Source organism: Ostrinia furnacalis, unplaced genomic scaffold (genome assembly GCF_004193835.3).
Source record: "Ostrinia furnacalis isolate ACB-3 unplaced genomic scaffold, ASM419383v2 OfSCF3837, whole genome shotgun sequence".
Classification (NCBI taxonomy): domain Eukaryota; kingdom Metazoa; phylum Arthropoda; class Insecta; order Lepidoptera; family Crambidae; genus Ostrinia; species Ostrinia furnacalis.
Window position 1 is genome coordinate 327,179 of NW_021134076.1, and position 12,664 is coordinate 339,842.

Below are 12,664 nucleotides of genomic sequence, written 5' to 3' on the forward strand. Positions count from 1 at the left end.
AAAACTTAAAGTTCTCGAGTATTCTAGTCACTACAACATTGTCTCACACGCTTGTTTATTATCAAATTAAGTAATTCGCACAAAAACCACTTGTCGAGACCTTGACAGGGTTGTCAAACCTGTCAAGCCCGGATCAGAAGTAAGGCTATGTGCATACTTGGCAATAATATTTTGCTGTAACTTTTTTGATACTTGACACACAGTTTTCTTTAACTTTTTCAACTTACTAGATATCTAGACAAGTTCCTAGAGAAGGCGGTGTTGCAAAAGTTGTCAAAAACCTTTACTTAGCATTACACATTATAAGGGTCGGTACTAGGTCATTATCATTTTAAACAATAAGTAATATCTCTTCGAGATAATAAATCTGCCAAAGGATCGATTGACCTGAAATAGCTAATCAATTTGTGTAATTATTTGATAACATCAACATTTGCTACGAGTAGGGGAGACAGAGGAGAGTTGTGACAGGGGAGGGTTAAGACATTGACGATTTTTTGGAACTTATTAATTACTAGCGAGCTCGTACCAGTGCGCGCTTTTTAGTACAAATCTCGAGCTAACAAATACGTGCTGTTGCGAGCTCGTTGATAGTTAATAAGTTCCAAAAAATCGTCAATGTCTCAACTCTCCTCTGTTACAACTCTCCTAGGTCTCCCCTAGAATGCATTGGTTTAAGTATAATTAAGTTATTTAACTAGGTAATCTAAGTTTCAAATAGTAATTATTTATTTATTTAACTTCTTATTTGGTTAGTGAATTGGCTATTTCGAAGAAGTTACAAGGAGATTTAAATAAGAAGATAGCAATACTACAGTTCACACTAAAAAGAGAGGTAGGGCCACAGAGAGCGAGATAGATATAAGTAGGTATTTGACTCAAGTTTTGTTCCCAACTTTGCCCTCCATTTTTATCTGTAGCTTCATGGAATTACCCTACTTATCAATATCAGCTTGACTGAGTCAACGGTGGTCACTCACTGATTAAAACAGTCAGGATTTAGCAATCAGTAAAGAAGTAGATTCTAAAATAAACTCGCCGACTAATTCGTTAAACAAAAAATCATATAACGGCACGGTTTCAAAGTTGATTAAAGTTATGTTTAAAAGCTGAAATAACGTTGAAAATTGGACGCTATTTTCTGATAGCCGTACCGAACTGTTTTTCAATAAGTCGAACTGTCTATTACCATTAATCTTGGCAAATACTTCAGACTGTATTATGCCCAAATTAGCTTTTATCTTTCACAAGAATTCGGAGAAAATTAATAACCAACCGACTGGAAAGGATTTCGGAAAAGTTTTACAAAAAAGTTGTTCGCTGTCAAAGTGCTTCTTGATATCAAAGAGTCGGGTTCCGTAGAAAGTTTTATAATCATTCATTTATGTGCTTTGTTTATAAATTGATTAACCATTTCACCTGTAAAAACCACAGGGCTATTACTTAAATAAGCTAAGAGACTAACTAAATACTTAGAATTTACCTATTTGAAAAAGCCACGATAAATATTGTTGTTCGGCAAAATTCAAATTTCCTTAATCAAAAATATGAATACTTATAAACACTTTTTTTCATCAGAGAAGTTTACGCGATTTTCGCCTTTGATTAAAATAACGCTGTGCAAAAATATTTATCTGAAACTTGAAAAATTCTTATATTGATATGGTATTGGTTTTTTTTTCAGTCTTCGTATCTTAGATACAAACTAATGAGAAAAAAAAGTTTGGGTCGACCGAGGCTCTAACTTGGTATCTTTTTGACCCCTAAGTCCTTTCCAAACCTAAACTCACTAACAACACTGATATCACTACAAAAACTTTATATCACTTTTATTTAGAACAATCTTTTTATAAATAAAAAACACAATTTTAGAAAAAAGTTGATGACTACAATTATTTAAATTCCTAGAATGAATGTACTTGCCTTACCTAAACCATAGTATGTATAATAATGAATATTGCATACCTAAACCGAAGTCACTAATCACTTATTTAACCAAAATTATCAAATAAAGTGGATGGACGCTTCGATTTACGAACTAATCGATACTTTTTTCCAAAGTAGTATATCTAGCTATTTGGTGACCTGAAGTCTTTCCAAATATACATATAATTGGAATGAAAAATTTGAATTTGATTAGATACGTATTAACAAGAAATAAGTGCGAAACAATTTGTTATGTCCGAATGCCTGCCTAACTTGTTTAACGCCAAGACACGTAATTTTCGAATTATACAGCGAAATTGGACCATTAATTCAATTGAGGACTTCGTGTTAAGTGACAGATTTTCCAAACTTTAGGTAGTAAGTGTCAGTTACGATTTATTCAATTTATTAAGATAGACATTTAGGAACGCTACAATGTCATTTGCATGATAATAACGTGGTCTTCATAATATAATTTGATTATATGTATCGGCTGTTGTTATTCCAAATAAATAAAATAAAATAAAATAAACATTAATGTCTTTCTTTTATCACAAAATAAAATAAGACTGAAAATAAAAAAAATGTGCAAACCATTTAAATTATTGCCATTGACTCTTTTCCAGTGATCAGAAAAAAAACCAATGAAAGTTACTTTCCTGAAGAAAAATGTAAATTACATTACTTTAAAACCTGTTTCAGGTACATCTCACTCTAAGTAAATAAAAATAAATCTTTCACCATAGTCAAGCTCAGCAAGTGGTGAGTGATATATTATCACTCACAGTAATCCTTCCAGACTATCCCTTCAACCTCCCCAGTGGCACGAAGAAGTCCTAAATATTAAGCCAAATACATCTGAAATGTTTGCCCGGGCAGTGCTTATTTCATTCCGAAGGAGATTGCCCTGAGTTAATTATTACTATCTGACTAGTGCGCAGTTAATGGACCGCCACGTCTACACCGCTAAGCTTGATGTCAAGGCACGGAACCGGTCACGAAACCGGTTGGAAAATTCGTAACCGGTATCCCATAATATTTTTGTTCGGAGCGAACATGAAAAACTTCGTTCAGTAACTAAATTACTGGTTTATATCACACGCAAAAACTAAGGTCTGTCCAATACAACATGTTTTCCTACTTTTCGCACCAGTGCTGCAGTGTCACATTAATAAATATACTAGGGGCTTGCTAGTTACCACGTCCAGTTAATATGGAGACTCATTTCTCAAGAAAAAATCCAAAGGCTCAGACCAAAAAATTACTGAACCGGTTTAATTATACCGGTTTCCCAGATTTGCTTGATGTAACTGAAATGAATTCATTTGGCAAACGAGACGACACTTTTAATTCTGAAGATGGCTGCAGGGTTTTGGTCGAAACGGTGAAATAGACAGCCTGCAATTTAAGTGCTCCATGATTTACGCTTATTATTATTTAGGAACTCATTAAGTTTTTGTGATTCACTTTCAAATTAGTAGTTTGGGATCTGGGGGCACGGCAGTGCCCCCACCAAGTCGAGCAAAAAAGCGGCACGGCCGTACCATCCTTTTCTCGAAGCAATTCAGGCCATTTTCGACCGCCTGTAACTTCGTTGTGGATAAAACTAGAAGGCTGAATTTTCATTAGCTATGCAGGCATTGTAAAGACACGGTATATTTAAAATTTCATTCAATTTGAACCAGTAGTTTAAGAATTATAACGGGTCAAAGTTACTTAATTTTGTCACTCACTGACTGACTCACTGACTCACTGACTCACTCACTGACTCACCGATCATCAAAACTCTAAGGCACTTCTAGCAGACCTAGAAGCTTCAAATTTGGAATATAAGTAGTGTTTGGTGTATGAATCAAGGAAAAACTAAAATATTTGGGGGCACGGTAGTGCAACCGCCAAGTCGAGTAAAATTTTTCAATTTCGGTCCAGTTTTCTAGATACATAACTGCTGTCTACAAAATACAAAAAGAAATGAGATTTGGGGGCACGGTAGTGCAACCGCCAAGTCGAGTAAAATTTTTCAATTTCGGTCCAGTTTTCTAGATACATAACTGCTGTCTACAAAATACAAAAAGAAATGAGATCCCATCAAAAACAATACTTGTCAAAAAAACCAAGTCTCGCAACTCAGTTGTTCTACGGTAAAAAGTTGTGAGATCCATGTAATACCAAGTCCAGGCCAGGAAATCTTTAACGTTTTACATAAATATATTGACTTGGCCATCGCATGAAAACACGTGTAAATTAAATTATTTAGTGCGATGGCCAAGTCAATAATTTATGTAAAACGTTAAAGATTTCCTGGCCTGGACTTGGTATTACATGGATCTCACAACTTTTTACCGTAGAACAACTGAGTTGCGAGACTTGGTTTTTTTGACAAGTATTGTTTTTGATGGGTTTCTCTTATTCCTGGTGTACTTACTGGGTCCGATATTCAAGTCGGACATACTTACTTACATAAACTGTGGATTGATCAAGTGAAATGTTAATCATATCACTTGATCAATCCACAATTGAATGTGTCGTAAGTACCCATACTCTGGAGTAAAAATGGAAATGGTAGCTGGAACTGTGAACATAATGCTTACCTTACTTTAATAGACAGATCCGTTTATGAGAAATACTATGCAGAGTCTACTCGGCAGATCCCGTTCCGTGAACATGCAGAGTGGTTTACTACCTTAAGTCTGCGGTCTGAAACTCTCAACGTCTTCACGAGGCAAATTAAAAAAGCTTCCTGGGAAACACCAGAGGAAGCATCTATTTTTGTTTCTTTTGAAACGACACTAACCCCTTTTCTAGGAAAAGTTACACTCCAAAGTGACGTTTACCATAAAAATTGCATTTTAAAGTAGTGTTTAACATGCGCTTAACTTTATTTTAGTAAGAAAGAGGATAGAAATGGATTATGTACAATGAAAAATGGCACAAATACTCATAACATTACTAAAATACAATATTCTGACTTTTTCACGAACTGAATACTTTATCCTATTTGTGGAAGACAAACTAGGTATCGATAAATAGTTTTCACAGCAAATATGTAGGTTCTTTCCAAAATTCATCAAGCCTCAGAAACAATTTCTTATATCTTCCTCTACACGTGACTCTTTATTGCTTGTGATTTGGTAACCCCGTTATCAGAAAGCCACCGAACCGTTAACATCTTAAGAAAGATGTCCTTCATAGTACTGGAAATAAAATTGTAACAATTCTATTCATCTTCTGAGTACCTCTTATTAGATTACGAACAAACATTGAACGAAAAAAGTAATCATAAAATATTTTCTTTCTGTAAGATTTTTCTAATTTGCTTTTATTGCGATAAAATCGTATTTATTACATAACATTAAAAAAGTTCGGATGTACTACGAGTAATAATATTTATTCATTAATATAATTCTTTCAACATTTAAAAGTTACATTATTTTTCATATCCATAACCTAATGCCATTATCTGCAAGAAATGGCTAAGTAAGGAAAGGAGTAAATTTACGCCTATGGCAGTGTGCCCGGATCTTCCAACTCATAAGTACAATTATTTTAGTCTTCAAACACGAGTCAATAGATAATCTTCTAAAGCCTGGTCCGTGAGCACGTAGAATTTTGTCCAATGACCCAAGGCTACCCAGGCTTTAAACAATCTCAAGCTGTGTCCATCTATAATATCGTCCCTTCAAATGTCATTCAACAAAGAGTCAGTCCATTCGGTGTTAAACAAAACAAGACGAGCATAGTCAAAGCGTACACTCACTTTTGTTGAAGTACTTATTGGTGGACTAAATGCCAAGTTAAATTGGATCATTTTGGGCCCTAGATAAACATTTATCTCGAAACCTAATTGTTCAGCAGACTGTTTTTGATCTAATAATTTTCACAGAATGTTAGTCAAAACAGGACTATCGTTCACTTTCAAGTTCTTTGTTAAGAAACATTGTCCATAGATTCAAAGAGAAACGACACGTTTCTTCCGCAGATTGCTGTTACAATAAAGCGAATATCCTGTTGCACATACATTACTGGAATTCGTTCCACACAGTGCCACTTGTGACTGCGTTCCTCGTTTCTCCAGCTTTGCGTATAACTGTCAGTTCAGTTAAAATAGAACGGGTTAGTCAGGCATTCGGGATTAGCTCGACGTTTGAAGCTAGAAACTAGAGAGCAGAATAATGACTAGAATTACCTACGTACACAATTCTCTTAGTACGAGTAGTACAATCAAAAGGACATCAGACTATTAGGCTAGATGAAAAAAATTCAATTATTTGTCCGTCAGACAGATAATTAGAAAATATTAGACTCATATTTTTTATTTTCTTTCATAATTAAATAATAACAATGCTACATCGAGTTGAAATGGCGCGATACGTCACGCTTGAGTAGAATTTTTACTCAAAAGTGACGTAACGCGACATTTCAACTCAATTTAATACTGTAATTATTCGATTATGGAAAAAATTAAAAATATGAGTCGAATATTTTCCAATTATCTGTCTGACGGACTAAATAGAATTTCGATTTCATTACCCAGTTATCATCCCTATTGCTGTTGCAATTTAGACTCAATTTATTACAATGACATAAAATTCCACAAGCTTTAGCTTATGCTGTCTTGTCTGTAAGTACCTAAATTAACTGACATTTCTAGCCTGCTAATTTATTCGTGAAATCCAATTAACGTTACCTTCAAACTTGTTGTTGTTTAGATAATCGCTTTTCTTTTCCAGAAAACATTAATAAGGTCGGTAGGTATTATAAGTTTGAAAAAGGCTATTACGGATATTAGATATTTTCTTAGTAACAGCGTGGGATCATTCTAGGAAAATAGCGAAACAACAGTCTGTGTGCTATTGTTATATTGTCTGTAATTATTTACTAAATTGATTATTTCAGCAAATATTATCCTCAAGCAAAATAAATAACATTGTATTTAATAGAGAGTAACTGGGACACATTTGATTTTCCCTTCCAGTTTCATACTAATTGGCAGGAACTTCAGTCGATGTTTAACTTGTAGCCATTTTTCCATTTGAGCAGTGCCTTGGGTATTTCCACTTTCGCGTCAATTTTTTCAAACGGGTAATTGGTGTAGTCTTGCCAGAAGACTGGTCGCACTGTTCGGAAGCCATTGTCGAATTCGGCAATCGTTTTGACGTCATTCTCGTCAAGAACGAAGTCGAAAATAGAAGCGTTTTCCACCACTCTGCTCTTTGTCACCGTTTTTGGGATGCTAATGATTCCTCGTTGGTACTGAAAAATGACATCAAAATTTCACAAAAAAGTAGTTGACTGATAAATATCTGCAGGAAACATATTGTGTGATTTTATTTAAACTTGTGAATTTCATCGTAAGCACCAGTTAAAACGTTTATTTTCCAAAACATGGTAGGAACAGCTACAACAATAGTATGTAAGATGTTGTGTATTGTGTGTGACCTTGCAAATGTGTAAAATAGTACGATACACCTGTTTTAAAATACTAGTCATCAAAATTAACGTTCTCAAGTGGCTTAAATGAATTGCATTAGCATTCCCCTTCACATAATTTGCTGCTCTGCAATTGAAATCAGACTTTTGACAAGTAGGTAATTACATTTTGATGAAATTCCAGTTTAATTGAAGACTTACCAAATATCTTAGGGTTACTTGCGTCACTGTCTTCCCATGTTTATTGGCTATGGCCACCATTGTAGGGTTGTTCAGTTTCGGCTCAGGACTATTTGGTGTGGATCGGCTAGGTACCATGGTGCCGAAAGGTGAATAAGCCACGACTATTATGTTGTGGGCTTGACAGAACCCTACTAGATCTTTTAGGCCAAGATTGAGGTTGACCTAGAAACAAATAATTGTTGCTACAAGAGGATATGTTACAAGGAAACGAGAACCTTATGTAAATTAATAAGATAATAACAGTATCAATTCGCAGTGTCAAAGGAAAGTTTCTTACTTCGATTTGGTTACACGCTGGCGGTACTTTACAGTTTGCAAGAACTCTCTTCAGCTGGTCCACATTGAAGTTTGACACCCCAATAGCCTTCGCCAAACCTTTTTCTAGTACAGCCTCAAATCCTCGCCAGGTTTCAAGATAGTCAATCTTTTCATCTACACCATCCTCCTGTTGAAAAAAAGCAAATATTAGGAGTACAAAATAAATCTACGTCAAATTTAAAAAAATCTAAAATCTTATATTTAAAATCCCAATTTCATAGTGCCGCTGTATAATGCTAGACAGACAAAAGTACTTCAGGTTTTCATATTTCAGGAAACTACAATGCTAATAATGATTATGCGGGCACACTCCAGTACTTTATTATTTACATAGATGCACAGCTTTCCAGCATTTAACCACTATTATAAACTTCAATTCAGTTCAACGTAACGTAGCGTTCCTAAATTACAGGATTCCGCGTCCAATCCCAACTAATATTATAAATGCGAAAGTAACTCTGTCTGTCTGTCTGTCTGTTACGCTTTCCCGCTTAAACCTCGCAACCGATTTTGATGAAATTTGGCATAGAGATAGTTTGAGTCCCGGGAAAGAACATAGGATAGTTTTTATCCCGGTTTTTGAAACAGGGACGCGCGCGATAAAGTTTTTCTGTGACAGACAAAATTCCACGCGGGCGAAGCCGCGGGCGGAAAGCTAGTAATGAATAAATTTGGAACGAAAAAGCCATTGCATTTGCAGCTCTAAATTCTTTGATTTTATTCCACACAATTGTCATTTGAAGAATGAAGGAATTTTACCAGAAAATTTCACTACAAACGCGTAAAATGGATTATTTATGAGATGTGCATTTTGTTTTTGTTTGAATTTATAACTATAATACTGTCTTCATTACATAGGTACTCCACTGAATACAGTCAAGTTGATGTGTGAATGGAAGTTAATTTGGTTTTTTCCTTGTTCGTCAAAAAAGCTTGTCTTGTCAAACGTAATTTTAATGAAACCTCATTAACATCATTCGCATTTTTCCCTCATCATTATTTATTAAAGGAAATTTTTTGTTGCTTAATTTATAACATACCCAAATTACTCACCTTGTAACAAAACCAAAAAATTATTATGTTACAACATAAATGGAACGGATAAACATCGTAAGTTCATAAGAACTTGATTAAAAACTTAAATGCCGGTATGAGAAGAGGACCCATTTTTTGTTAGCTCCAGGTACCGCAGTTTCAGAACTACTCTTTAACGCTCGATTGCATATTTTCGGATCTATCTTTACTTCTGACTCATATGGAGATATTGGCATGAGCAGTAGCGGTAGACAGATGAAAATACCTACGGGTATGTAAAACACGTAGGTAACGAAGTTGCCTCAATTCGCCGGACAAATCCAAGCTCATCATTTTAGCCAATACGAGTAGCATCAGTCAGTTGATGGACGTAACGAAACGCCACCAAAGCAAAATCTGCCATTGTCTCATCCAGCCCCTACCACAGCTATCCTTCTTGTGGTCGTCGGTCCATCGAGGAAGTGAGGTGAAGACTCAGTCCGTCATATTAAAAATATAACCAGGCCTCCGTCACTCGCCTATGCCGGCCGAGATAATTACCTACAGCGCGCGACAACTTCAAGTTGCAAATTAGTCCGGGCCGCCACGCGCCTGTGAGCACACGCGTATTTCTATACACGCTCGGTCGATCATCGTCACAATCAAGGTTTATTGTTCCAACAGCACTGTTATCCTTCTTTAATGTAAAATCGTCGTATTTAGGAATAGTAATTAACTGTACTAATTTAAATAATTAAAAAAAACTACACTTTTTAAATAATTTTGAAATACTTATGACAAAAAACTGTAGCAAAAAAATTATTTTAGCTAATATAAACATTAACTTACTTCACCGTGTCTATTTTCCGACACTACACCTTTTAAAACTATTTGTCCAATTTCGAATTATTGCAACACTGAAGTTTATTGATAGGTACTTTAGAGATGGTACGATTATACAAACACCACTAGATTAAAGATTACCAATCGTAAATACAATAAATGCTTCTTAAAATTAAGTTATTATTTATTCTACTTTGCTTATACAACCCTGACGCTTGAACTGCGAGGTAGATCAATTCTGAACACAAAAAATTTGCGCTCTTGTGAGCGTAGTAGTAAGGTGCGATTTCGAATGCACCATGTGCGTTGGATATTTTGCATTATTATTATTACCGTTAAAATGTCGGCATCTGATCCTACACAAAGGAGTGCAATTTCTGTTGCTACTATTATGTATTCTGTGATATAACCTTGTAGAATGTAGGCGCTCGTTTTCGTCATTATAATTAGAAAAAAGTATTGTAATATTTTAGTACTTACGGTGATAGACATCGGCCAGTGCATCAAGACGAGGTCCAAGTAGTCCAAATTCATTCGGCGTAGTGACGCGCGCACTGACACCTCCACATCGGACTCCCGGTGGAAATGATGCCATACCTGAAGTTATTGATAAAATACTTTGTAATACATACATTACATAAAACAACTTTATATTATTTACTCCATAAAAATTAGTAATATGCTCATTTTAAAAAACTTCGCCATCTCTGAAATAGGTAACATTCGTTTATCTTCATTTCATTATAGATAAGGCGAATCAGACCGCGTTAGACTTGAGTATGTCATATTATTTTACTTCGGAAGTAAAATTAAATTTAAATCATATTCAAATTAAGTGACTCGTTTTGGTTGAACTTGAGGTTGAAATCGGTTATTTAAAAAAAATTTTTTTCAGACAGTTACGAAATTATAACAAACATGTACAGTTGTATCGATAGCTCTAAGGCTTAGATAGATACCGATCTACGATACAACGCCAGCTTTGATTGTGGGTTCAAGTACCTACTACTTACTATCAAGTTAGGAGTGCCATTGATTGTAGTTTTAATCTCATTGATAAATATATCACTTACTTTGGTAGTTACAAACAAATCCTCTCTTTTGACGACACCTTCTTTTATCTTCTTGTTTATTACTTCCCCAACTTCAGGTTCTACTCGGTAGAGGTGTGCTGTATCGATGTGTCGATAGCCAATATCGATAGCGTAAGACAATGTGTCGACTAGTTTTGGTAGGTCCGTCATATCGAATTCCATCTGGAAAGAAAACAGGAAAATATAGGAATTTGAGACTACAAAATTAAAAAATTATCTATAATATTTTTTGGAACATCATGTATGTAAACATACTAAACATACCTTATCATTAAGTCCAAGCCAGGTACCATAGCCCAGAGCAGGAATGTTCTTGCCATTGTTGAGTTTAAAACTGGGAATGTTAACCTGGAAAATTAAAGTATTACTAATTATATTTTCATGTCAAAACTCCATAAGAATGTGATGTAGGTTAGATACGTAATTAAAAGCATTAAACATTATCTTAAGAATAAATAGTATCTTTCTAATTATCTACATACTAAAGTTTGGACGACATGGTTCATTTCAAACTTCTAGTCATCAAAACTTTATGTCTTGAAGATTCAAAGAATAGTTATCTGCTATGAAAGCTGATTTAAAATGATATCAAACACATACCTTGGCCATAGTGCGTGCGTTCTGGTAGGCGGCAATTTGCGAACTGCTTCTTACGTAAGATATTATGACCGGTCATACACTAAGCTATAAATAGTACAGACACGACGCTCCGAGAGTATCTGGTTTGTTATCTATTATTTACCTATCGATAGAGATATGCAGACTTGCAGAGTCATCTCCCGGGTGATATCAAAGGAAAGATTCTGAATTTATTGTATTTATCTTACCTAGTAGGTACCTACACCTTAAATGTACATACTAAATTAATGATTTTGTTATTTTCCTAGATTAATTGGTAAGATATAGCAACTGTTTTCACGATACTAATAAACCTACTAATAAAGCTTAGTGCAATTAAGTATGAGTATGATAAGAAATCCAAGTAATATTAATTTGTTGTCGTCTTATCTTAATAAATACCTGGTTAAATATTTAATGTCAAGGTTGCGGTTCCAGGTTTGAATAAAGTAACGACACATCAATTTAAACACTATGGCTAAGTTGCACCAACTAAATTTGACCGTGACCGGTGTATTTTGTATGAAGTTTGACAGATTTTTGACGTTTTTCAATAAAGTTAGATGGTGCAACGCAGCCATTGACATTCAACTCATCTTTAGGTTAAAGATCAATGGGACAATACGCATGAACTCTGTCCCCAACACTAGTTCTTTAATACCTACCTTATGATAGACCATGCTAATTACGAAAAGTAGTTTTGTGAAATAATGTGACTGCATACTATGTAAAGTTTAAGCTAATAGAAACACTTCTATCTATTAATATTCTGTGTCGTGCAGAATTAATTAACAATGCTGTTTCGATTACAAACATTCTCAAGACTATTATCGAAGTAGTCACTATTGTGTGACAGTATGTACTCATTGTTTAACAGCTATGAACAGACATTAAAATTATCTTTGCCTCGCCAATCATTGCATTAGTCAATCAGTGAAAACCCCTTCAAAATGCATCTGGATATTTCATTCTAATACTAAAAGACATTCCAAAAGACTACGAAAAGACCCTTAGGCTGAGCTGAGAGGCACCACCTAACTTTAACCGTGAATATAACGTTATCCGGTGTTTTTTGTGTGGAGTTTCACAGATTTTTGACGTATGTCGAAGTTAAAGTAAGATGGTGCAACCCAGCCTTAAAGAAGGGACATTCTTGAATCTACAAATCCATACTCACA

General features: G+C 34.9%; 1 protein-coding gene across 1 annotated transcript; it reads right to left on the minus strand.

Annotated features, from left to right (window-relative positions):
• Positions 1-6,770: 6,770 nt before the first annotated feature.
• On the minus strand, positions 6,771-11,579 carry LOC114358292 (aldo-keto reductase AKR2E4). The gene is made up of 7 exons (XM_028312218.1): positions 11,469-11,579; positions 11,133-11,216; positions 10,848-11,030; positions 10,255-10,371; positions 7,877-8,044; positions 7,558-7,761; positions 6,771-7,179 (listed from the first exon to the last, which is right to left on the minus strand). Exons 1-7 carry the CDS (start codon positions 11,475-11,477, stop codon positions 6,925-6,927), a joined length of 1,020 nt encoding a protein of 339 aa, XP_028168019.1. The 5' UTR covers positions 11,478-11,579; the 3' UTR covers positions 6,771-6,924.
• Positions 11,580-12,664: the final 1,085 nt, after the last annotated feature.

Coding starts and splice junctions, on each gene's coding strand:
- LOC114358292 (XM_028312218.1), bottom strand. Junction 11,031..11,132: donor GGCTTGGACTTAATGATAAG/GTATGTTTAGTA, acceptor TTTTCTTTCCAG/ATGGAATTCGATATGACGGA. Junction 7,180..7,557: donor AAGTAACCCTAAGATATTTG/GTAAGTCTTCAA, acceptor GTCATTTTTCAG/TACCAACGAGGAATCATTAG.